The sequence below is a fragment of the Cryptomeria japonica genome, chromosome 11, assembly GCF_030272615.1.
Source record: "Cryptomeria japonica chromosome 11, Sugi_1.0, whole genome shotgun sequence".
Classification (NCBI taxonomy): domain Eukaryota; kingdom Viridiplantae; phylum Streptophyta; class Pinopsida; order Cupressales; family Cupressaceae; genus Cryptomeria; species Cryptomeria japonica.
This window is the reverse complement of record NC_081415.1, coordinates 197,675,010-197,701,718: the sequence shown is the minus strand read 5'-3', so window position 1 is coordinate 197,701,718 and position 26,709 is coordinate 197,675,010. Positions and strand designations below refer to the sequence as shown.

The 26,709-nt window shown below is 36.1% G+C and overlaps 1 protein-coding gene across 4 annotated transcripts in view; it reads right to left on the bottom strand.

Annotated features, from left to right (window-relative positions):
• LOC131051791 (probable aldo-keto reductase 1) overlaps positions 1-18,607 on the bottom strand; it is a 63,501-nt gene extending 44,894 nt beyond the window's left edge. Inside the window, exons 1-5 of one of the 4 annotated variants that reach the window (XM_057986392.2) lie at positions 18,378-18,603; positions 16,023-16,190; positions 15,727-15,930; positions 15,154-15,326; positions 12,142-12,289 (exon numbers count right to left, since the gene is read on the bottom strand). In XM_057986392.2, the coding sequence (XP_057842375.2) occupies positions 12,142-12,289; positions 15,154-15,326; positions 15,727-15,930; positions 16,023-16,190; positions 18,378-18,434 (750 nt within the window). In that variant the 5' untranslated portion in view covers positions 18,435-18,603. Of the gene's footprint in view, positions 1-12,141; positions 12,290-15,153; positions 15,327-15,726; positions 15,931-16,022; positions 16,191-18,377 lie in introns of all 4 variants that reach the window. The other 3 variants (XM_057986394.2, XM_057986395.2, XM_059214714.1) reach the window with 3 other exon arrangements.
• Positions 18,608-26,709: the final 8,102 nt, after the last annotated feature.

Genomic DNA, 26,709 nt, shown 5'->3' with positions numbered 1-26,709 from the left:
AAAAATTTCAATCTGAGCATCATGGATGGTAACATTTTGGAGTTACAAGGGAGGTTAGTGCAGTTTTGGCCTGATGTTTTGACTGATGTCATCAGAGTGGCGCAGCATCAGCATGGTGGATTCTTCTTGAGACCCTAGCATCGTACTTGCTTTGGTGCAGATCAGTTTAAAATTTTTGGGAGTTGTGATGGCATTGCTTGAGGACAAGCAATTTTGGGAAGGGCAGATTGTAATGTCCCCTTCTCCGCAGTGATTAGTTTTGTGGTCCATTGGCCTATTTCTGAGACCCGTAGGCTATTTGATAACGAGAATTTGGGTTTCCAACTTTTGTGGAGTTCTACTCGAGCTTTTTAGGGTTTACCAGGAGAGAATTCTTCAATTCTGTCTATGGTTTCCTTCTGGGTTTTTCATGAGCTCCAAGGTGGAATAACATGCCATTGATTCTTTGGTGAAGTGAGAAGTTACTATTTTTAGTAAGTTAGGGTTTGGCTGTTTGGATGATGTTGTCTTACTGAGCTTTCCAAGCTCTTTCTCCGGATGCGAAGATCATGTTTTTCGGAGGAGTATTCCATGACTTACTATTTTTAGTAAGTGGCAGTATTGAGCTATTCTATTTTTAGCACTTTGGACAGGGTCGTGTTCCTGTAGCAGTTCAGTGGTCTTCATTGCTCAGCGTCATCCTAGATTTTGTTGATAATTAGTATTGGAGTCATAAGTGATTTAATTAAATATTATTTCCTTATTCTAAGGTTTAATATTTAATTATTTTATTACTGATTAATGATATATTGGGCGACTTAGGAAAAGACATTTATATCTAATATCAATGTTATATTTTCCTAAGTTAGGCATTTTAATTTGAAGAATGCATTAAGTTATTGTTGAAGACATAGGCAAGTTTGAACTTGCTTAATTATTGGTTAAAATGTAACTTGGGCGCCCACCTTGGGAAACGAAATGAAATGTCATTTGGACGCCATATGATAGTGAAATGAAATGAAATTAAGAGATGTGAATTTGAGAGTATTTACATTTGAATTTCAGAGGGAAAAAACTGTAAATACAGGTGTGCTTGGCCCCCCATTTGGACATCTTGAAAAATTGCATTGTTATGCTGCCGGTTTGGCAATTGAAATTTGAGCTTCGAAGTGAGCCTTCCTAGCTAAGTGCAGTTTCGTACTTCCAAGATAGTACCTAGCTGTTTTACCTGTCCTTTCAGTGATATTTGCGAGTTTGTTGAAGTGTGGAATTGCTGGTTCTGCTGTAGTTCGAATTTTGGTGTGTTTCCAAGCTGCTGGGGAAGTCATGGCTGAAGCATATTTTCATTCATAAGTCTCTGTGTGACCTCCTGCTGCTTCTAGGTATTGGCACCTTGGTTTTCGATGTCCTAGGCGATTCTTCCTGTAAGTTTGCATTGGTTTTCGTAGCGTATTGGAATTTATATTGCAAATTGAACTTTTGCTTTGGTACGCCCTATGCTAGAGGTGCTTTGGGTTGTGTGTCTTGGGTTTGGGGCATTGTTGGTTGTTGTTTATCTATTCTATCCTTATCGCCTTCTTTGTATCTTTCATTTGGATCTAGTTTGGGGGTTTTCCGTTGAGTATAGAGAAAGATATGAGTGATTTGGTGGGTTTTCAGCTTGCTGTCATAAAATTACAGATTTCCAGAAGTTGGTGTTTGGGAGTGCCTTTGGTAGTGTGAGTAGGTTAGTTGATTTGGGAGTGATTTGGGGTGTTTTTGGGTGAGTTTGGAGAGAGAATTGAGCATTTCTTAGTTTCTTGAAGTTGCTGGTCTACGTGTTATTGATCCTAGGATTTCATGAATTCATGTTGAAGGATCTTTTGAGAGTTAGTAACTGTTTGAAGAAATTTATCAGCATTGGACAGCATTACTTCTCTATTCTATCTCTTTATTTTATATTGCAAGGTTAAGTAGTAGTACTAACCATTTTTGGATTGTAAGCATTTCCACTGGAAAGTGGAAGAGGCTAGCTTGCCGCCTATATTTTGATATTTGTTACTTAGTCCTCCCGCTGCATAAGCGGTTGAGTGATATCTGTTTGTAATGGTCCTCCTACTACATAAGCAGTTGAGTGATGTTTGTTGTAATGATCCTCCCACTGCATAAGCAGTTGAGTTGAGTTTGTTTGGTGTGTTCAGTCCTCCCCCTAAAACATTGCGGTTGAGTGATTCGTGTTTTGGGAGTGTTGTTCTCTTGGCTGGTTTACCACCAAGCTTCTTGATTCACCCGCTAGATAAGTGGAAGGGGCTAGCTTGCCGCCCATCATTGTATTCAGCACTTCAGCAAATTATTACTAACGATCCCTTGCTACTGTATGCTCTCACCCTCCCAGTCTAGGCTCTCTGTGGTCAAAAGGTGTAGGGTTCCCTTGAGTTGTTTGGATTTCATTATTCTAACCCTAACGGGTGATTGGTGTGATTGTAATCTTGCTATTGAAAATTAAAAAAAAATTAAGGGGAATATTAAATCCTCAACCTTAGCTGACAAGGGATCAAAATTTGGTTCCTAGTTCTTAATATAAGCTCCCCTACCCCCCATCATAAATGGCCCTTCATTCAAAATTCTTTCTTTCATCTTGTTATCTCTACAAATAACCAGGATAAAGGCATTAGGGAGGGATTTGATGATATGGCTTTGTCCCCATGCATTTTCGCACCATTTGATGACCTTTGGTAGTGTTGTGACGTATTCACACATCGCCCCATTGCAAATGGCGACCCATACTTTTGCTTTCTAGGGTTTGTTTTCTTGGTTTTTTAGGTTCTGGGCTATTAACTTTTGCAGTGAAGGGTCGCCAGGGGGATCATTAGGATAGTAAGCTCTGCTTGAGTCAGGTGGATCTACTTAAGAGGTCAGGTCAATTGAGTGATTAGGGGTAATTTAGATCATTCCTAGGGTGGTTTTTGTGTACTATCTGGTCGCACTTCAAGTTGCTAAATCAAACCTTGGTTGAATACATAATGTCATCTTGATCCTCAAATGTCCTGAAATTTGGCTAAGTCTGGAATGTCATCCTAATCTTGAAATTTGACTAAGTCTGGAAAATTGAAGAATCCTCCAAAAACTAGATTTTGCATTATAACTCCTGGAGGTCCGAAACCACTCTCAAACATCCTGACAATATATATGGAATATAACTTAAAGTATAAGAAAGAAGAAAGATATAAGGAAATGTCACTTATACTTAAATGTTATATATTCCATATATGAATCCTGACGGAGAGGCTAAAATATCAAATTTCGCTCCTGACCCTTCCAAAGGGTCCAGAGGGAAATTTCACAAAGGACCTAAGATTTCACCTAAGTCAGTGAGTGGTTGAGCGAATTGGCAAAATTATGAAAGGAAATGCATCAAAGGGTTGAGTCTAAGGCAAAGTCAAGTCAAATTCAAGGTGAATTGAGTCTAGAATAGGAATTTCGCTCCTAACCCTTCCAAAGGGTCAGGAGCGAATTCCTCTATAGGACACTCTACATTGATCAAAACTATGAACTAATCCATGTCCCAAGTATTATTGAAGGCAATTCACTTGTTTGGATGAAGAGATGTGAAAATGAAGTCAGGATTTGAGCCCAAGGACGAATTTCACTCCTGACCCTTCCAAATGGTCCAGAGCGAGATTCATATGAGACCCTAGTTTTTCACAAAATCTTGAAGAGAATGCCAATTTGAACTGGATGATGATGGAAGGAGGCCTAACAAGTTGTATCCAAGCCAAGGAAAGGAGAAAGGAGGTGAGAAATGAGCCTAAATTAAAAATTTCACTCCTGACCCTTCCAAAGGGTCCAGAGCGAAATTTCCATATCCTCCATTTTTTCTCTTTGATATGACCAAATTTGTGACTCCTAAGGCATGGTTGGAGTGACCTTGAGGTGTTCTAGCCTTTGAAAGAAGGTTTGAGGTGATGAAATGGTGAAAATCAACCTAGAATGGAAATTTCGCTACTGACCCTTCCAAAGGGTCCAGAGCGAAATTCTCCATAAACCTCATTTTCTTCCTTGTTTTGGCCAACAGCCTTGTTCCTTGGACATGGTGGGGGTAGATTGATATGTTCTTGCCTTAGGAAGTGATTGAAAGCATTGAAAAGTGAGGATTTTGTCCAAGATTGTGAATTTTGCTCCTAACCCTTCCAAAGGGTCCAGAGCAAAATTCTTCATAAGCCTCATTTGCTTCCTTGCTTAGACTACCAACCTTGTTCCTTGGGCATATTTGGAAGTAGATTAACATGTCTTTGCCTTTTGAAGTGATGGAATGTGAAGAAGTGAAGGATTTTTAGCCTAAAACTAGAATTTCGCTCCCGACCCTTCCAAAGGGTCCAAAGCGAAATTCTTGAAGAACACCTATTTTTCCTTGGAGAGGGTCAAATCCTTGGTTTTTATGGCATGGATGGGAGTGGAGTGATGTGTCTTGCCTTTTGAGGTGTATTGGAGTTGAAAAAATGAAGAAATGAGCTCAAATCAAGAATTTCGCTCCTGACCCTTCCAAAGGGTCCAGAGCGAAATTCCCAAAATCTATGCTTTCTTCCAATTTTTGTGTCAAGACAAACCTTGATCCGGGTGAAATGAGCTTGGAGATACCCCTAGGCATGCCTTTGAAGGGCTTGTGGCCACCAATAATGAAGATTTTGAGCTAGAACAAGAATTTCACTCCTGACCCTTCCAAAGGGTCCAAAGCGAAATCCTAAATAGGTCATATCCCTAGCCATGGTTTTTAGCAAAATTCTCCTTTCATGCCATTTTGAGGTCAAACAAAGTGTTGTCTTCATAGGGGAAGGATTCAAAGATGAGAGTCCAGGTATAGAAAGTGAGAAGGATAGAGCTAAGTGAAGGAATTGAGCTAAAACTTGTATTTCGCTCTTTACCCTTCCAAAGGGTCCAGAGCGAAATTCTAAATGGGTCTTGTCCCTGGCCATGGTTTTGAGCGAATTTCTCCTTTCAAGCCATTTTGAGGTCAAGCAAGTGTTGTCTTCATGAGAGAGGGATCCAAAGTTGAGTGTCAAAGGAAAACAAGGTATGAAGAATGAATCTAGGTGAAGGAAAAAAAGCAAATCTTGAATTTCGCTCCCGACCCTTCCAAAGGGTCCAGAGCGAAATTCTCAAAATGACCTAGTTTGCTCATGATGAAGACTAAGATATGGATTCCTACGCCTTGGTGGGGAGAAGGCTAGCATGTGCTTGTCTTGGGAGGCAATTTGGAGTAAGGAAATGGTAGAATTTGAGCCTAAGGAAGAATTTTGCTCCCGACCCTTCCAGAGGGTCCAGAGCGAAATCCTTAAAACCTCTATTTTGCTCCCAATTTTGCATCAAACCTAGCGTTGATTGAGATTAAAAACATCCTTAGGCATGCATTTGATCAAGTTGCGGTCACAAAATGTGAAGATTTTATCCTAAAATGCAAATTTCGCTCCTAACCCTTCCAAAGGGTCCAGAGCAAAATTCCTTATAGGTCCTGTCCTTGGTCAAGGTCCAAAGCGAAATCCTCTTTTTTGGTCTTTTTGGGGGTCAAATCAATGATGTCTTCAAAAGAAAGCGATTCAAAGGTCAAGTGAAGTGAAAGGCTAAAGGAATGTGATTTGAGCCAAGAATGCAAATTTCACTCCTGACGCTTCCAAAGGGTCCAGAGCGAAATTCCTAGGAGGTCTAATATTTTGCCTAGGTCTTTGAGCAAAATCTATTCCTAGACAATTTTGGAGGCGAATGACTTGATCTTGGTAACGTAATGATGAAAATGAGGTCTAATTGAGCAACTTTGTCAAATTTTGCTCCTGACCCTTCCAAAGGGTCCTGAGCGAATTTTATTGTAGGGCTTGTCCCTGGAGAGGATCTTGAGCGAATTTCATTCTAATGCCTTCTTGTCAAAGATATTAAAGGAAATGCTATGTTAGAATGAATTTATTTGTACTTAATCACCTTTTGGTTTGTTCTGCAAATGGAAGAAAATCAGGCCAGGACAAAGACGACCTATTCTAAGCCCATCATTATCAAGGACACTTCAAAGGCATGGAGGAGGACTCAAGGTGTTTTGAAGCATTGGAAGACTACAAGTGTTCTAAGAGTTCCAGGCTAGCCTCAAAAGACTCCATTCTACCACACAAAAGACCCACATGATGATAGAGAAGAATGACCTTACTAACACTTCAAGGCGAGGTATGCTACCGGAGAAAGAAAATTTGATAGTAAGGAAGCCTCATCAAGCACATAGAAGATCAAGGAGTGCATCTTTCTTCGCATCAAGGACAGAGGAGGATCAACCAAGATACAAACGTCAGACAAGGTGGCATCCCAGTCACTTTTCCTCCAGTCGGATTGGTCCACCTCAGCATGTTCAAATTCAATGTACCTGACTCATCGGGGACGGCACAAACTTCGGTGTACCTACCCCTACTTCCTATTGGTCCACACTCATTGAATGTAATTTTTTCATTGGCTGAGGTGTTTGTTATAACAAACCCTAATTAGGGTTTTCATCTTGTAATCCTAGCCATTGATTCTGAGTCAATCAGAGCCGTCAATTTGTAAAGGGCTCTCTATATAAAGCCCTGGCTCTTCATTTGTAAGAGAATAGTCAGTGAATAGTTAGGAGTTAGCAAAAGAGAGATAGTCAATAATTAGTAGCTCAATAGTAGATAGCATTTTAGAGTAGAGTAGAAAGAGAAGGCAAAGATTGTTGCCAAGAGATTGTTGCAAAAGACATGTAAACTTCATTGAAGGAATGGTGAATTCTATGTGTCGATTCTACAATTTGCATGGTCTCTATACTTCTTAAATTTAATTTCATGTTATTAGATGAATGGAAGAAATTTGTATGATCAATGGTGAAATTTGTATATCCATACTACTAGCGGTTTGTTGATTGCAAACTTGCCTTGCGTAGTCAACTGGAATCATTCAACTTAAGCTTAACTTCAATTATTGCTTCTTCATTGATATGCATCAACCTAACGGTGTCTATGCTTGTAGCGGTGATCTGAACATCATAAAGCTATCCTTAGAAGATCGCACTAACCTTGTGGAGATGATCATAGCATGTCAAAGCAAGACTTAGTTAGAATTTCATCAAAGGTCATCCATTGCTCCTACATTCTTAGTCTTAGAATTAGATCCTTCTCCAACCCTTATCCTTTTCCCTTTTTTAAAAATCAAGGATCAGTAAAGACCCACGTTCCAGTGATATCCAAAGCAAATCAGACGCTCAGGTCATCAAATGTAAGTCCCCTTGTGATTCCAGCAAATCACATCATACCGCAAGAGCTTATCCACAAGTAGAGAACCTACATACAAGAACCTTGGAGTTGCCTCGATTGATCCTTCAGCAAAACCTTCAGCATTCGGGGAAACTTTGTTCAGGAGAGGATAAGATACTTTGGTATTTTATCCTGTGTTCGTATGTGCATTAAAAACACATCAACAGGTAGCACGGGCCAATCCCCTGCCTATTTGACAAAGAGGCCTTTATCTTTGAGTGTTTTCACTGCAAGCTTCCATTCCTCATCCTCCATATGCAACGAAATTCTCCTTCCCATAACAGGACGTGCTTTCGAGAACACGTTCTTTGGTCTCCATTCGTTCTTTGTTGGAGGGTTGTCGATCTCACCCTTTTTTGAGAACAGTCTGGACATTTTCGCTTGTTCCCCTGCCCTCGTTGACTCTTGAAGTTTTCCGGGCATCCTCCCAAACCCATTGGGGCAGGGGCCATGGGAGGAAACGCCCTTTTTGTCGACCTCTTCCTCGACCCCAAAAAACACCTGTTGCAGACCTCGGCTCTCCATCCCCTCCCTCCTCATACAAAGCCTTTTTTCCCCTCTTCTTTTGCATTTAGTTTTATGCTGCCAAAACTTTTTGTCCTCTAGTTTCTAACTCCATCAACCTCTTTAGTTTTACTGAAACCACTTTTTGAGGTGCATGGGGAATCAATTTTAAGCATATTTTTCTCTAATTGTCTCTTTACTGCCCTTTTATACCATTATGATTATCCACTCATGGAAATTAAATTCAATAATTTGATAAGACAGTCCCTTATGTTAAGAACAATATACTACAATGGTGGATGGTTGAGCATGTCATTTTATGTAAAACTCAAACATTTCAGCTTGAGAATAAAAGGAACAAATATAAATTAAGGGCCTTAGATGGTTTGATGGAGCTGAAAATTATCACAAGATTGGTTAAAATGTTAAATCCAAAGAGGCACAATTCGAACAACTTAAGGTAAATGATAAAAAAAATCCTTTATGGGATTCTCTAGTGAGGTTTTGTTGAGGTTATAGCTGCGATAGAGATCCAAGATGCAACGTCTCTTATTTATCTTGTGGATTCAGTTACCTTTATTTATCCTGCTTCAGTTCATTGGCTTCCGTTTTCTTTTCATGTTCTGTCGGTGAAGATGTCTTTGTGGCTGTCGGTGACTTTTCATGTCTATTTGGCTGTCGGTGAATTTGTGGCTGTCGGTGACTTTTCATGTCTATGTGGCTGTCGGTGAAGATGTGGCTGTCGGTGTCTTTTCCTCTTCCTTCGTGGAGTCTCTTCACTTGCAATTCCGATTCTTTATATTCATCACCCTTCCATTTTCGTGGCTCTTCTTCTTCTGCGGCAGAGATGGATAGTTAAATATTGCTGGCTTCTCTCGTTTGTCTGGTAGCGAGTTGAGAACATTGTGCATGTAGTCTGTCAGATCAGTAATCTTATATGTTTTCTGTGTTCAGAGTTTTCAGTCTTATGAAGGTTTATAGAATGTATATGAGATGTATCATTTGACTTCATTGTCATGATTGATTTGTAGAGAATCAAACTTATCTTATTGTGATTGATAGTAATCTGAAACTATCAACAGTTGTATTCATTTTCAGAGATATAATAAAGTTCATTTTTGAGTGGGCTGGGTTTTTCACCCTCAGGTGGAGGGTTTTCCCAGGATAAGCTCTTGTGTTTGTGTTGTTTATAAGTTTAGTTTTCTACTTTCTATTTATTCTGGTTCAAATTTAACAGGTTTCATATAACAAATTGGTGTCTAGCTTGGCAGTGACAAAGAAATCTCCTTTTATTTTTTTCATTGTTAAGTTGGCTGCTTATGAAGAATTTGACACAGAGAAAGAAAGGAAAGCATTTTGAGTTTTCTTCCCACAATTATTTTAGAAGAATATGATGCTTCAATCTTCCCCATAGCAAAAATCAGTCATCCTAAACTTGATGGGGATGATTCCACTTTGTATCAATTGTTCCATAGTTGTCAAGCATGATCTGAGATCTCCTATGGGCATACGTTTCTTGGCATAGCTTAAAGACTTAAAGTTATAAATTCAATGTGTTTTAGCCAAGAACCTCAATTGTGGCGAACTGAGGCCACATAGCACATTAATATTTTGGAAATTATGAGATGAATTTATTTTTCAAAGGTTTTTCTTTTTGTGTAATTTCAAACATTTTAATGATAGTTGGAGGATTCTCAAAGGTCACATATCGACCTGACTTACATTTTGATTCTTCAATCCAATATTTTCACATTTATCCATGACTTTCAACTCCTTTTTTGTTTATGGAACAAACCACACTGAAGACAATACAAGACACACTTGAAAGATGTGTATTAAATATAGATACTAGAGAGAAACTAAGCAAAGCTTCCTTTCGACCCATACATGGATATACATAGGATAGACATCAACATTCTTCCTAATAAAGCTATCTGAAAATTTAGAGAGTGTCATGTCCCCTTTCTAAATTTACAAACTTACTATTTATAGTAAGCCTGGTTATCTAAAAATAGTCAATCAGGACCTGCAAATAAGCTGGGAAAGTCTAATTGCCAAAAAGGAATTATTCAAATTTGAATTAATGGCAATTAATTTGAATTGTTGCTAAAATCGAAAAGGGGGCGTGAGTTTGGAAATAGCAAATTTGGTTTATGAGGTGAAAATAGAAATTATTAAATAAGGAGATTAAGTCAACAGTTCAGAATAGAATGTTAAGAGTTGGAGGACAAAGGACAAGTGAATGTTTCAAATTTGAAATTTAAACTTTCCCTCCTAGGCATGGATTTGGGTGCCCAAAATTGTGTTTGAACATATTTCTATTTATCTAATTTGAGTTGTTATCTTGTCATTTTCAACAAGCAAAAGTTGTTTTCCTTCGGAAGCTAGTAAACCAAAGAAGGTGAAATCTCCAGGGCTGATAAACCAGGGAGATTGAGGCTCAAGGACAGTGGGTCTAAGAGTTTCCACTAGCAATCTCATCCAGAGATTTATGTGTGCAGAACTTTTCTCATGTTGTTTTCTTAGGGTGTTTGTAGGTGTTTGTAGGAGTTTGGAGTGCTTAGAGTAGAAGATTAGTTTCAGTTTTGCGTTCCTGTTGTGAGCAACATATCTTGCTGTTCTTATGCTGTTGTGGAAGCTTTATTTCAAATGTATTTCTGTTATAAACATTTATCTGAGATTTGGAGGGTTTATTTGAAGTTTGCAGTTGATTTCCTTAGTGTTTGAGCCCCTATTTTTTAATATCTTTGTGATGTAGAATGCAGCAGATATTATGACTGTTATCCGATGTATTTAGGAGCAATAATAACAGAAATGGAGAATATTTTCGGTTATATTAAGTTTCAGGTTCATTAAGTGGTGTTTTGGAGAAAATTTCCTTCATACGCAATTTCACGGAATGTATATTTGCAAATTTGAAACAGAAATTAGAGAAACTATCAAATCTGATTTAATTTGCAGCAAGGGTTATTACAAATGGAAACAATGACACTAACAACTAGATTATGAGAATGTGGTATTTGAATGCCCCATCTACAATGAGCATGTGAAGATGATAGTAGCTTGCACTCAAAACAAAAGGCTTTTAGAGTTCACACTCATTCCTCGTAAACTTAAGGAAAAAATATCCCCATTGTGTAAGTGTTAGTAGGTCCCTTTCCCTTCAAATATGAGACATGTTCTCAACATGAAATATTTCATTAGGTTGTAAATGAAAAGAAAAAGAAGATGAACCCTTGGGCGTCCATCTCACATTCTATAAGAGGCAGGGAGATCAAATCCACCCGACTAACCACATGGTCATATAACAATAAACCAATCCATTGGTTCCCACGGCTATACGACCACCTATCTCTGCACTAGTTTCCATTGGATGTGATGATTTCTTACCAACTCCTCCATAAGGTGGTGATATTCAACTCACCTGAAGTTTCAGAAAGTGTCTCCACATCTAATGCCTTGGTTGTGCTCGATTTAGCTTTACCTTGCAACCCTCTAAAAGCAAACAAATTCTCAAAGTGGATATACAAAGAAGCATTGTTAATAACTTAATCATAGTTTTCGGTAAGCTTCCTTGCTTTTTTCCTATCTACAACTAGGTTTACTCAAAAGTTCTATGGGGACACATCCATGTGTGTTTGGATGATGTCTTAGGAACTTGGAGGGGACATTCCCTCCCTATCCCCCATTTTTTAAGCTTTGAAGGCATCCTATTTTTATTCTATTTGGAAACAAAACTAAAACAAGGAAAAACCTAAAAAGGGAAGCCCAACGAAGCTTCCCAACCCAAATAAACTTTTAAAAATCATGCCCTTTGTTGTGTTGCATTCACCAAAAGAGGAAGAAAAGGAGCAGATTCCAAGATATAAATTGGATAATGACTTGGATTTCTTAGCCTATTGCTCAATGAACCTAATATTATGAACGTTCCAGTATTTCCTTATTAGGGATCTCTCAATATATATCATGCTTCATGTCATGTCTGTGATGATCAGTGTATCACATGGATTATATTAAAAATTCAGCTTCTTTTGATTTGTTTATATCATTTGTAGACAAATTTATTCATCTGCATTTAAAAAATTTAAATATTAATTTTATATATTATAAGTTATTTTAATAGCTTTCCCACATTGTTCCTGAAATTCAGAAAAAAATATTTGTATCCCTGAAACTTGGAAAAATGCTGATTTTCTCAAAATTTAAGGGCAAATATCCCCTTCATCCCTTTGTAAAAGGTAGGTTCTTTTGATGAATTCTTTTTTCACATTTAGATCTATAATACTACATTATTTGATATAAAGAAAATATCTATCCATCAGAAATGCAGTAAGAAAGGAAGCATCATAGAAAATAACGGGATAGGTGAACGTACCCACCGTGTGTTCTCATAGGTCGTCGCTTTGAAAACCTTTCCAGAGAAAAAACCACGACCCAATGGACTATAGGGCACTATTCCAATGCCTAGTTCCCTAGTGAGAAAAAGGAACAATTGATGTTCCTTCAGATTGCAATAATGTGATCTAAAATGTAACACAATCAAAAGAAACAAAAAAAATTTAAAGCTCTTCAATGTCTCCATGACAAGGTCAGAAAATTTATCTTTATTTGTTATAAGCTAAAGAACTCCATTACATGGCATTAACCCGCTCCAATACAACTCAACATGTTGAATAACTAAGAATATCAGCCGAAAATAGTTGTCATTATATTTTTATTATTTATATGAATGACTATGAAAGTGAGGAATCTGGAAATAAATCCTATAACTTATAAGCAAATGTGTTTAATTTTCAATCCAAGTAATCAGAAATATAAATATCCAACTGAATGAAGTTATTGCAACTTGTGAGGCTGCTAGCCTACAATTATTGCAATAAATCAGTACTTATCTCTTCTCCTATTTAAAAGGACTTAAGATAGTCGTTTCAATAATGACATCTATAATGCAGAACTTTCTGTGACAGGGGATCTTAAAGGACGGGTAAATTACTCTTCTAATATGGGAGATGGTATGCAGACTAACTGTTGGGAGAGCAGATAAAGGACGATGTACTTACTAAATTCATCACCAGGATAAAAGCTGGTACAAAGAATGTATTCAAAGGCTGATCAAGTTTGGAGCTCCATTATCAGGAAGAAATATATGAATGATTTAAGTCCATCCTAAATATGCACATCCAGGTTGCTGTGTCAGATATCCCACATTTGGCACTTACATCCAAATTTGGAGAGACTCAGTCGGAGAATACTTAAGGCGGGAGTTGAGAGATGGAACAAAAATGATTTTTGTGTAGAACTTGTGAATGAGAAAAAGGCTAGTGTCTTTTATCCCTTGTCTACAATAGACTACTTTATTTTGTCTAGAATTTGGGGATGACAATTATTAGCAAACAATTGGAGATATGGGAGGCCAAAATAGAGAATGGTGAGATGCTACAATGGAAGGGGTTTCTCAGGAGAAGGCAGAGTTGTTGAACAACAAGCTCAGGCTAATAGATCCTGGGGGCAGTAAAAAAAATTAAGTGTTACATGGTGAAATCAGGATGACTTGTCACTTCCTTCTGCTATTGAACATTAGGTAGAAGTTTTTGATTTTTCAAATCTGCTATGGAAAGGTTTGTCAAAAGAAGATACATTTACCTGGATGGCAGCTTAAAAAAGGATATTCACCCATCACATGGTCAAGAGGATGGGATGACAGAGCCCTTTTTTATATGATGTGTAATAGAGTGAAGAAACAACTAACCACTTGCTAGTCATAGTGAAGTAGCATTGATAACCAGGTGCTGATTTTAACAGAAAATGGGCGAAGCAAGAGTCTGAAGACAAGAATTTGTCTCTGTGCTCTCTTCATTGGAAGAGAAAATTAAAGGATTCTTGAATTCATTGGGAAAGCTTTTCCTAATCTGAATATGGAAGAAAAAGAAACCACAAAACCTTTCGAGAATGAGAGAAAGTCCTTGCCAATCTTTTACTAATATTGAAGGCACCTTCTCTTAAGTGGAAAATGCAACAGGAGGACCTGTTTAACCAAATGGAGTCTCTAGAGGGTATTTCATTGTGATTCCCTTTGATAAAGAGGGAAATGACTGTCCTAGGAGTGTGCAAAATTTTCAATAAGAACTCAAAAAGAACCTTGCCATGGCAGGAGCTAGTTGTCTCATGAGGGTCAGAAAGGAGTATTGTTGGACACCTTCTTGTTGAACATTCCTATGAGGACTAATGATGATGCAGAGACCTAAGTGCTTGTGTAGGATATTAATCTTCCAATTTTGCATAGGATCATTATCTTTCATCATACTTACAAGGAATTGCACAATGCAAAGGATCTTTAATAGAAATGTTGATGTAGCCTAATCTTGGTGACAACTGAAACAAAGATATGCAGAGTCAGTGTAGACAAGCCTTCATTTTCTGCTATCTGAAACCTAGTAAAGGTTATCTAGTAGTATGTGCATGGGCATACTTCCCCTTCATTCCCTACTAATCATATAAGGGAAGGTCATAATTACAAGTTAATAATTAAGATGAACCTTTTTCCATCATAATTGAAATATGGAGACACAAAATGATACCTTTTTTAAATAGTTAAAATTCAAAGAAGATGGGTTTGAAACTGGATTTTTCATTAAAAATGAAGCAAAAACAAACAGTTTTACATGTTTAGATACCCTTCCTGAAAACCTGATCAAATGATTGTCGTAGAAAGGAAAGTTCATTAAGAATCAATTTTATGATAGATACCTAATTTCCAAATGAATCCAAGTTATTCACATACCAATACCAAAAAGAAGAACAACAATTTTACTGGGAAACGCTGTTTAAGGATCCTGAAAAAACCATACAAAACGAAAGATGGTTTTGAAATAAAGGGTAATCCGAGTAATCAAACTAATAGTATGCTGGAGGGCTTGAACATTACTCCTTTCAAAAGGGAGCTGAGAGACAGAAATCATGAAAACTTTGCTGAGGTACCTCTTAAATGTAATGTCCTGGGCCAAAACAATAATGCAATTCCAATTCTTAACCTACCACAAACACTTACTATTGGAATAACAACCAAAGTATGTTGTCATAGGAAGAAATGACCTTCATGATGTTTTACAAGATTTTAAGAATGCTAAGGGAGGAAATAAATGGTTGCATTCAGTTTAAAAGATAGATTGTCGACCTTCTATCTATAAATTTTGGCAGCATTTCCATATCTTTTGTTGCTAAGTGGGGGTAACAAGTTATATGGAGTGGAGCAAATCATTCAAATTGTACTCACCACCCTAACTCAACTAACAAAATTGACAGAAATTATTATGAATGCATAGGAGTAATCGATTGTAGTTTACACTTTCTCAAATAGATTAGAAATCGTATAAAGCAATTGTAGTACCTGCATGTAGGAATTATTTCTTCTTCAATCTCCCGAGACCATAAGGACCATTCATACTGTACTGCAGTAATAGGGTGCACTGCATAAGCTCTTCTTATTGTATCTACACTAGCCTCACAGAGTCCAATATACTTTATTTTCCCTTCCTGGACAAGCTTCTTCATTTCCCCTACCTATTGATCAATTGCAATTTGGAAATTTAATAGGCACTCAAAAAGGAAGCAATGATACTTGGAAAATAAAGGAATAGCTTATGAAATTAATTAATCAGCAGTTCTTTCTCACTGATTAGTTTTATATTGCATGTGATCGCATGAGCTTATCCAGGTACAAGAATGGGATAAAGGAAACTCAACAAGCTGAGCTACCAAGGCAATTTAGACCCTAATCTTTTAGATCGGAAGATATCTATGCTGAAGGAATTGAAGCATAAATGATGACATGGACTGAAGTAAAATTACTTTCCTAAAATTAAACTAGAAAAAAAATAGTTAAGAGATGAAATTTGAAAGTAAAGCCACCAGATAAATGCTGCTTTAGTTCAAGCATTGAGAGTGAAAAAATAGGAGTTACAGTTTCCTCTATTGGAACTTGTGTGTCTACACGGTGCTGGTAGTATAAGTCGATGTACTCCGTGCCCAAACGCTGGAGGCTAGCTTCACAAGCCTGTCTAATGTGCTCTGCAGTGCCCTTTATTCCAAATTTTCCATTACCATCCAAATGCCAACCAAATTTTGTTGCAATCTGAATACTCTCTCTAGGTAAACATTTTAGTGCCTGTAACCCAGTAATCATAAAGTCTATTTCAACCATTTCCTGCATAGTGGAAAAAGAGAGCATATAGGTATAAATCAAACTAGAAAGTTCACCTTCCCAACTAATATTTCATTTGTAAAATTGCCATAGATATCTGCAGTGTCAAAAAACGTGACCCCCTTATTGAAAGCATGTTGGAATAGAGCAGTTGCATCTTCCTCTGAAGCATAGTCACCATATGCCCCTGAAAGTCCTGAACATCCTAGGCCTAGTGCTGAGACCTTCAATGTCACAAACCAACACAAAATAATTATGCATCGAGAGAGAAAAGTATAAGTAGAAACTCAAGAAGAGCTTTGGTTGACATGGTCAAAACAAATAATAACTGTACATGAACGAAGGAAAGAAGTGGTTAACCTGCATAGACATACAAAAATCTTCCATTGAGTTACATATGGGATATGACACCCATCCACTTAGGACATTAATGAATTATGTTGTATACAAGGTTGAAGAGAGAAAGATAGAATGAGGAAATCATATTAATGTCCTTTAATGACTAAAGTAGTTCAAGGGGTCTTAAGAGTACAGCAAACTGCAATAAAAAATTAGAAGTGCTAAAGATAATACAGCAAAGGAACCCTAAACCCTAAACCCAAATAGATAACCTCCACACACATGATAAATCCAAAATCCAAAATCATGAAATACATTACAATTCATTCCGAGAAAGTTATGTCAAGTGCTAAATAGTTCGATTCTAAGAAAGTTGTGTCATGTAATAATAGAGAGCCCATATAAGAGATGGAAGGAGAGCAGACCATGGGATGTAATACAAAACAGTTCAATTCTGATAAAGTTATGTCATGTACTAAACAGAGAGCCCATGTAAGAGATGAGAGTAGAGGAGAGCATGGGCCATCAGATTACATTATAATAGCTTATATAAATAAGCAAGCAAATAATACAACATAAGATTTTACTCATGTCACACGGGTAACCAGATCCTAGAATAGCCTAGCTGAAATAAACTAACAAACAACCAATACTAATAATATGTTAAATTCAAGATTTTATCAAAAAATTATTTTACTCTTGAATAAGATCTAATATATCTAACACTAACCACATTCTAGTCCAGTTGAAACAAACTAACAACAAACCAATATTAATAATATCCTAAATTCGGGATTATACCATAATTATATTCCTGTCGTATATATCATGGTCACATCTCTCCACCCATCTCATAAACACACCACATTACTGGTCAGTCTCCAATCAACCACTACAGTTTCATTCCCCGAATGAACTTTTGGAATGAAACGGTTTTGTTTTGTTCAAAAAGTAGGCAATATATTGTTGTTTAGTCTATAATTACAATCAACTGAGTATTTTGAGATTAGCTATCCCAATATGATGATGCAAGATATATAGTTTCTTGTTAATATTAGCTATATTGACAAACAAGTGAAAAACCCAATATTCCAGACAAATTAATATATATTGCACTTGGAAATTGCAACTAAGTGAACTTAGTATTTGACACCACTTTCTATTTAATATGGGGATTGCAATGGCAAATTACTCATACTCTATTGAGATGGAAAGGTGACCATGAGGACACTTAGTAATATTTGTTGCATTGGTGTCAAAATTACGCATTGATTAAGTTTGTGTCGAAATCAGACTCTTGAAGCTTGTAATCTGCACAAACTCGCTATCTACTTTAATCATTAAGGAGGGAAGTATTAGATACATCTAACATAATTCAAAAATTAGATATATTTTGGTTAGTATCCAAATTTAACATTTTATAAGTAAAGACTTATTAATTTGCTTCAACTAGACTTTTAAGATCTGGTTATTCAGATGATATGAGTAGTCTTATGTCGTACTATTTACCTACATATTTATATAGACCATAGTAATCTCACAGCCCATGATTTAATCTTATATGGAAATCAAAGCCCTATCTCCCAACATTGTTGGGAGTAGAAGTGGAACTAGTAGATAAGGGCTAGTTAAATTTCAAAATCATGACATGTCTTATCTGTAATCTTCAATCCATTAGAATTCACATTCAAATACTGACTTGAAAATCACATCGAAAAATTCCCACCAGGGCTTGGACCAAAATCATAACCATAGTTAGCACTATAACATGGCCATGGCAGGTTATAAATTGGACTCTTAACTGCTATTAATTTGCTTGCATCTTAAATTGGGAATAAAATGAACAAATATTCTGTTCATTTAAAGAAAACCAAGATTATCCATATTAGATTGATTGGAGTATCTGCCAATCCATTGATTGGAGTATCTGCCAATCCATTGAATCTGAGTAATATCAAAAACAAACTTGTTAAGTCACCCACAAATTTATTGGCAAAAGTTTACTTGCAACTAATCCTTCTCTGATTTGAAAAGATTATGTTTAGGGAACTTGTAAGATTTTTTAAGATTACCTGGAAGCCTTGGGCGCCAAGTTCTCGAGGAGGAACAGCAAGCAAAGAGGCCTCCATTGCTACCAAAAAAGGGTGTCCGGAGATTTCTTTAGTGGGATTATTGGGTCGTGTTGATCTACAGCGGCTCACAGAAACCAAGGATTTAACAGCCAACACTCTGACTTCATTTTGTTTTTTATGGTCTTGAATTTTTTGGGGCCCAATGATGCTCAGTTTTTTTTACCATATAATTAACACGTCTTCAGCATCTAAAATCATTGTGGCAGTTGCCAATTATAATTGTAAATTGTATATTCTATTTTAAATTTTGTATTTAAATATGCGTATAATTTTTTTATTACAGTACATTTGCGTTTATTTTCAAGGTTGAAATTTTATATATTTGGAACCTTTTTCAATAATAATAGAACAATTTTAATTTAAAATTTGGAAGTTTAATTTGTTTAGAGAGGAGGGTTCAAGTTTGCATGATTATTAATCATAAATTTGTATTTTTTTTTAATTTGTTTAGAGAGGGGCTCAAGTTTGCATAGATTATTAATTATAAGTTCGTTAATTGTTTTTTTTTTCTTGAAAATTTGACAATAAATTATATGAAATCATAATTTAGTAATTGTTTAAAATAATTTTTAAAAAGGGACAAATGACTCTAAAAGTATTCTAACAATTTGAATTTAAGGCAATATTGGAACCTATTATTAGTTTATGGTCTCTATCTTTATCTTCTTTTCACTATCACAATTGTTAAAGAATAACAATTGAAATGAAAACATGATATTTTCTACGCATATGGATTGTAATAAAATAAGTCACACCTTGCAATTGATGGGATTTAACTCCCTTTAAGTTAACTTCGAGACTAAAGTAGTTCAAATTGATTAATGTAATGAAGATATATGTAATTGAAATGGAGAAGCAAATAACATGTTGAGAAGGAAATAGACCTATCTAAAATGCAATGTGTTGTCAGTATTGACCTCTTTGACCCATTGAGATGTTATAACAAAAAACTCAACATTAGAAATTTGAACTCAATCAATGATCAAAAGGATAAGGTGGAGTTACTCAAAAAGTTGAGGCTTGTTATTAGTTTGGAGCACTCATCATCTAGTCATGGGACACTTTGACCCATGCACTTATATCCACTTATGAATTTCACCTTCAAGGTTTGTTAAAAAAAAATCACATGTGCTTGTATCTAGAAATGGCCAAAATTGCATTGGCCACCATGGTAATCAGATGATAACCTTGTCTATCTCATGAGCCATGTGGCATGAAATATATCTTCTTAACAATTTCCAACTAGTGATGATCTCCTTTTTGTTTTTCAAGTGTCCTTCCTAGCCTTATCCACCTTTCATATCCCTTTGTTTGATCGCAAAGTCTTCGCACCCTTTAGAAACACTTTTGTAAAGCCTTTAGTTGTAGGGTTGCTTTATAGACCATACAATCATCTAAGTAACCTACCCTAGTACCTAGGACAACTCAAGCCCACAAAATGTGTGACCCTATCATGTTTGGAGGATGCATAATTTCTTCAAAAAATTGATGATTTTTCCACCTTTCATGTTCTTGTAATTGTTGGTTGATTTAGGTTGTGATTGGGCCTCTTTCTCCCCTATCCAAATCTACTCTCCTCTTACTCAGAATCACCTCTCTTATTATTTTTCAATCATTTCCCAATAATTTTGAAGCTTCTTCGCCTACTTATACACTTCTTGTGATTAACATAGGGGTGCCTTTTATTCTACATTCTTGGCCATTTATTTTTAAAGCCTCTCATTTCTCTCTCTATCAAGTGGATTTTGAATCACCTTTAGAATTAATAGGCTACCTTTGATTAGTGCAACGCATATATATATATATATATATATATATATATATATATATATATATCTTTTTTCAATTTTTTGCATAGAAGCTTCAAATCTTCTAAATACCATCAAAATAATCTTTCAATCTTCCCAAATATAGGTCTTCCCCATCTTCCAATTTTCGTTAAATAGGAGCACACCATTGTTGAAAGAGATATGTCAATAAAGAGCTTCTTTTAAGTTTCATCATATTTATAGGTTATTTTATTTTAGTAGTTTAATTAGTAATTAGATAACCACTACTGCGAAGGAGAAATAACTTATATTTTCTTAGATTATAGTAGACTCAGAAGATTTATTTGTCTAAGTAGAATTAGATTTAAATTAGTTGTTTTTATTTCATGGAAAACATTATAATAGAAATGCAAACAAATTAGAAAATTGGGAGATCTTTAGATACTCGTCACATTTTAACAAACAAATTAAGAGATTCTTTCACACTCATACAAAACATGAAAATAATAACATCAAAATTGCATTAAAAATTCATATGGTCAAGTTTTTATCTTGAAAAAGTACAACAAAATATAAAAAGATGAATTTACTACACACTCGTAGTAATTAAATAATCTAGAAGCTTATTTGCGAGAAAGGAACAAAATGGTTTAAACTTTCATTTATATTTTGTGGTTTAGTATTTGTATTATATTTGCATCCATCAAGAATTAGAATAAACAAATAGGTTTTAATCCTTGTTCAATTAAGTGATCAAAATGTCAAATCAAGAAAGTAAATCAAATTCCTCAATATTAACTCATTTACAAATCCCTTCATTGCTCCTCACTAGGAATATAATGTCAATGTGTCATAGAGGTCATGAGGATTAAGTTGAGTTTGTATTTAGTGAATCGGGGCCAATCAACTAGCCCACAAGGCTATAGACGAAGCCCAAGTTTGAGAGAAAATTCAAGTCTTCAAAGATATGGAATGAAGCAATATAAACAAAATATAAGTTTGTGCAACAAGGATCATCCAAATACAAGGTCAAAGTAGCAACCACTATCTCACATTAACTCATTAGGGATTAAACATCATATAAGAAACCACAATTGCAAACCATAATCTACTACAAGAGCTAACTATAATTTTGTATTTTCCATACTTAATTCATTATGTATCCATATCCATTTTCTCTCACATCCATTTTATCATTTTGTGGTACATTTGGTACCCCCTAGAATATGTTCAAATTAGATAGAGCTTAGGGGCAAGTCCTCTCTAATGAGTATCTTAACCCATGTTTGATAGATAACTTCTACTAGACCTAATGATACCAATCTCTAATCATTGTAATTTTATGAGGATACTAACTCAAATGGGAGGTGACTAGTACCATGCAACTTTATAACCTTCAAAAACCTAGCCTAAAACTAAGATAGTTTGTTCCAAAAAATGCAGATCAATAAAGTATGTTAAGTACTTTCTCAATAAAAAATTCATGAAAGGATGATCCCACAATAGGGGGTTACACTTTTTGGCCAACTTTGACACTTAAATGAACATTTTGAAAAAAAACTCCACTTTCCGACATTTATAACTGCTAAATTGTTAGGAATTTGAAGATGATGTAAACTATTGATTTGTGACATCTTGTCTGCAAATTCTAAATATATTTTTTTCAAAAAAATTTGAATCAATTTGTATTCATTTTTCCATTCCCTTCGATAACTTGTTTTTAATAGCAATCCACATTTTTAAAGAGTGATGTGCATTCTATTTACACATAACTTTTTTTCTACTTTTTTAAAGAGTGTTGTTGTAGGAACTTGGTTGTGAACATACATGATTAGAAAGAATGGCATAATTGCATTCGAAGACTATGAGAGACACAAAACCATTCTCATGTATTCACACCTTGTTATAGCTACAAATGTTAAGTTGTTAAAGCATCATGCGAGACCAAAGACAAAAGATATATGGACATTTAGTAGAGTGGATCATGAAGGAATACCGGATACTCTTAAGCAAGGAGATGACCCTTCAGGTACTCTTGAGGAGCATATCTATCTCATATTTATTGACTTTAAGAAATGGAAGGTACAATGCATTGTTAATACTAACATCCCTATGTTTCATTAGGTTTATTACATGTTTAGGTTCATTAATTTTTTTGGTTAATAAACTTATTCTTCTCATGGCTTGCGAATGCAAGGATTACTAAAATCATGGACACTTGATTCAGCGGTGCATAGATTCATAGTGTTGATCATGAAGCATATCTAGTTCATACCAATTTATTGTAAGGAATGGAAGGTACAATTCATTGTTAATACAATCATCTCTATGGTTCATTATGTTCATTATGCTTAGGTTCATTAATTTATTTGGTTAATAAACTAATTTATTAAGCTTCGAAATGCAGGGATTATGAAAATCACAGACACGTTGGAGTTCATGTTACTTTCATTGTTAAATTACTTATACTTGGTATTATTTCCTTAATATTGATATTTTATATAATATTACAATATAGGTGTCTTTGAGAGTACCAGTGGTTGGAGTTATGCATATTGGAGCATGAATATCAAATTCAAATGTTTTAGTTTTGTACCTAGGATTGCTTGATAGCATTGATGTATTTGTACATGATGACATTGATGTGGTTGTATTGACGATATATGATGTATTTGTACATGATGACATTGATGTGTTTGTATTTATGATATACGATGCATTTGTACATGATGGCATTGATTTGTTTGTATTGATGATATACAATGTATTTGTACATTGGTGTAGTTGTATTGATGATATACGATGTATTTTGTACACGTAAATGAAATTTGTACATGTAAATAAAATTTTCTGATGAATTTTGTTCACAATGGTCACCTCTATTTCTAATGATCATTATGATTATGTTAGATGTATATGGTTGTAGTTATAGATGATATAGTTGTTGGTAGTGACGGTTCGCACCCACAACGAACAAAATGAGAATTAGGCTCTTTGATGATTTTTGTATCAATTGAAAAATTGTTGTCCTAGGAAAACCACTCCGAATCTTAAAAATCTAAGACAAACTATTATAGAGGGGCCTCACATAACCTTGTAGGTTTAGATGGATCATTCGCAAGTATCACAAATTGTAATAAATAGCTTGTCAAATTTTGACCATTTTTCACACTTAGGGTACTCAAGGGTTGACGTCGCTATGATATAGCACCGAGTGTTCGACAGACCTAGGAGGTAAAACAAGAGCATGCCTAGGGTATAACTGCCTCTATGGACATGTTGGAACCGACTGTTTGTTCTTACGACGAATAGAATGAGAACTAGGCTCCGTTGCAACTTTTCATTGAATGCCTCTGACACTTTTTCTGTCAATTGAAAAATCATTGCCCTATGAAAACCGCTCCAAATCTTAAAAATCTGAGACAAGCTATTGTAGACATCCCCAACATGACCTTGTAGGTTCAGATAGATCATTCACAAGTGTTGTGGATTCCAAGAAATAGCATGTTAAAATTTGACATTTTTTGCACTTAGGACGCTCAAGGGTCGACACCGCTATGGTATGGCATTGAGCGTTCGACCAACTTGGGAGGCACAACAAGAGAATTCCTAGGGTATAACCACCTATCCAAACATGTTGGAACCAACAGTTCATGCCCACAAAAAACAAAATAAGAATTTGGCTATGTTGCAACTTTTCATTAAATGCATTTGAAGCTTTTTGCGTCAAATAAAAAATCTCTACCCTACAAAAAATCACTCTAAATATTAAAAATATGAGATAGGCTATTGTAGAAAGCCCTCGCATGACCTTGTAGTTTCAGATGGATCATTTGCAAGTGTCACGGATTCTGAGAAATAGCATGTCAAAGTTTGATAATTTTTCGCACTTAGGGCGCTCAGGGGCCAGTGCCGCTACGATATGGCACTAAGCATTCAACCAACTTGGGAGACAAAACAAGAGAATGCCTAGGGTATAACCACCCATCTAGACATGTTGGAACCGATGGTTCATGCCCACGATGAATAGAATGAGAATTTGGTTATGTTGCAACTTTTCATTGAATGCATTTGACACTTTTTGTGTCAACTAAAAAATCATTGCCCTACGAAAATTGCTCTGAATCTTGAAAATATGAGATAGGCTATTAAGTAAAGGGCCCTCACATGACCCTTTAGGTTTAGACGGATCATTCGCAAGTGCCACGGATTTTGAAAAAAAAGTCTATCAAAGTTTGACATTTTTTCACAGTTAAGGCCCTTAAGGGTCAATGTCGCTATGGTATGGCACTGAGTGTTCAACTAACTTGGAAGGAAAAACAAGAGTATGCCTAGGGTATAACCACCAATCTGAATGTGTTGGAATCGATGGTTCATTCCCACAACGAACAAAATGAGAATTTGACTTTGTTGCAACTTTTTATTGAATGCATCTAATGCTTTTTGCATCAACTAAAAAATCGTTGCCCTACGAAAACCACTTCGCATCTTGAAAATCAAAGACAAGCTATTATAGAGGACCCTCATGTGATCTTGTAGGTTCAAAAGGATCATTTGCAAGTGCCACAAATTCTGATAAATAGCCTATCAAATTTTGATAATTTTTCACACTTAGGGCGATCAAGGGTTGACGTCGCTATAGTATGGCATTGAGCATTTGACCAACTTGGGAGGAAAAATAGGAGCATGCATAGGGTATAACTGCCTATCCAGATGTATTGGAACTAACAATTTGTGTCCATGATGAACATAACAAGAATTAGGCTTTGTTGCAACTTTTCATTGAATGCATTTGATGATTTTTGCATCAACTGAAAAATTGTTTCCCTACGAATCTTGAAAATCCAAGTGAAGCTATTGTAGAGGGCCCTCACATGACCCTTTAGGTTCAGACAAATCATTTTCAAGTGCCACGGATTTCAATAAATAGCCTGTCAAAGTTTGATAATTTTTTGCACTTGGGGCACTCAAGGGTCGGTGTTGCTACGGTATGGCAATGAGCGTTTGACTGACTTGGGAGGCAAAACAGGAGAATGCATAGGGTATAACTGCCTATCTCGATGTGTTGTAATTGATGGTTTTTTTCCATGACAAATAGAACGATAATTTGGTTTTGTTGCAACTTTTCATTGAATGCATTTGACGCTTTTTGTGTCAACTAAAAAATCATTGCCCTACAAAAACCGCTCTGAATCTTGAAAATCTAAGAAAAGTTATTGTAGAGGGGCCTCAAGTGACCTTGTAGGTTTATATGGATCATTTGAAAGTGCCACTGATTTTGAGAAATATCTTGTCGAAGTTTGACAAATTTTCATGCTTAGGGTGCTTAAGGGTTGGTGTCGCTACGGTATGACACTGAGCATTCAAGTGACCTAGGAGGCAAAACAAGAGTATGCCTAGGGTATAAACACCTATCCAGATGTGTTGGAATCAACAATTCATGCCCACGATGAACAAAATGATAATTAGGCTATGTTACAACATTTCATTGAATGCATCTGATGCTTTTTGCATCAACTAAAAAATTGTTGCCCTGCGAAATGCTCTGAACCTTGAAAATCTGAGACAGGATATTGTAGAGGGCACTCACATGACTCTGTAGGTTCAAATAGATAACTTACAAGTGCCACATATTTAGAGAAATAGATTGTCAAAGTTTGACAATTTTTTGCACTTAGGGCGCTCAAGGGTCAGCACTCCTACGATATGGAAATGAACGTTTGGGAGGCAAAAAAGGAGCATGCCTAGTGTATAATTGCCTATTTATATGTCTTCGCACCAACGTTTGGCACCCATGATTACTTATTATGTGAAAATACATCATTTTTTTTTTTCATTGGTAAATGTTTCTTAGTTTTATTTAAAAATTAGGATTTAAGCCTGGCTCGAACCGCTTGGGGCTACAAAGGGGGAGCCCCATCCCCAAATCAAACCAAAACCAAACCCATTAATAGGCCAACCTGGTTTTGAGTCCTCCCTTATCGTGGGATCAGAGGAGCATATTGAAAGAAACATCCTCCTTAGCTCGCTTTTCTCATTTCCTCTTCACCTCAGTCTAACCTTCATCCTTGCTTGCAGATTCCTACGAATCCATCTTAGTTTCATCCTAAGGATCCTTCCTTAAATTCAGACTCCCAGTCCTAACTTTGTCAATATTTTCCACCCAAGCCTCACAAATTCCTGCCTTTGGACAAAACTCATTCCTCCCTTCTTGATTGTTTACCTCATTAATATTGTCATTAGTCTCACCACTAGGGACAACCTGAGCCCTAGAGCCACCACCAAACCTAGCAGTAGAAATATGAGCATCCTTGTGCTTGTGGATAGCATCCTTCTCCTGAGAAGAACAGGAGGAGATGTCAATGTTTCTCTTTTCCACCACATAATGGGAATCAGAGGCATTTTTCAACCACGAACCCTGCTTAGATGAACTTTTATGAACACAACTTGCAGCAATATGCCCCATTTGAAAACAACAACGACATCAAAAAGGGATGGCTTCA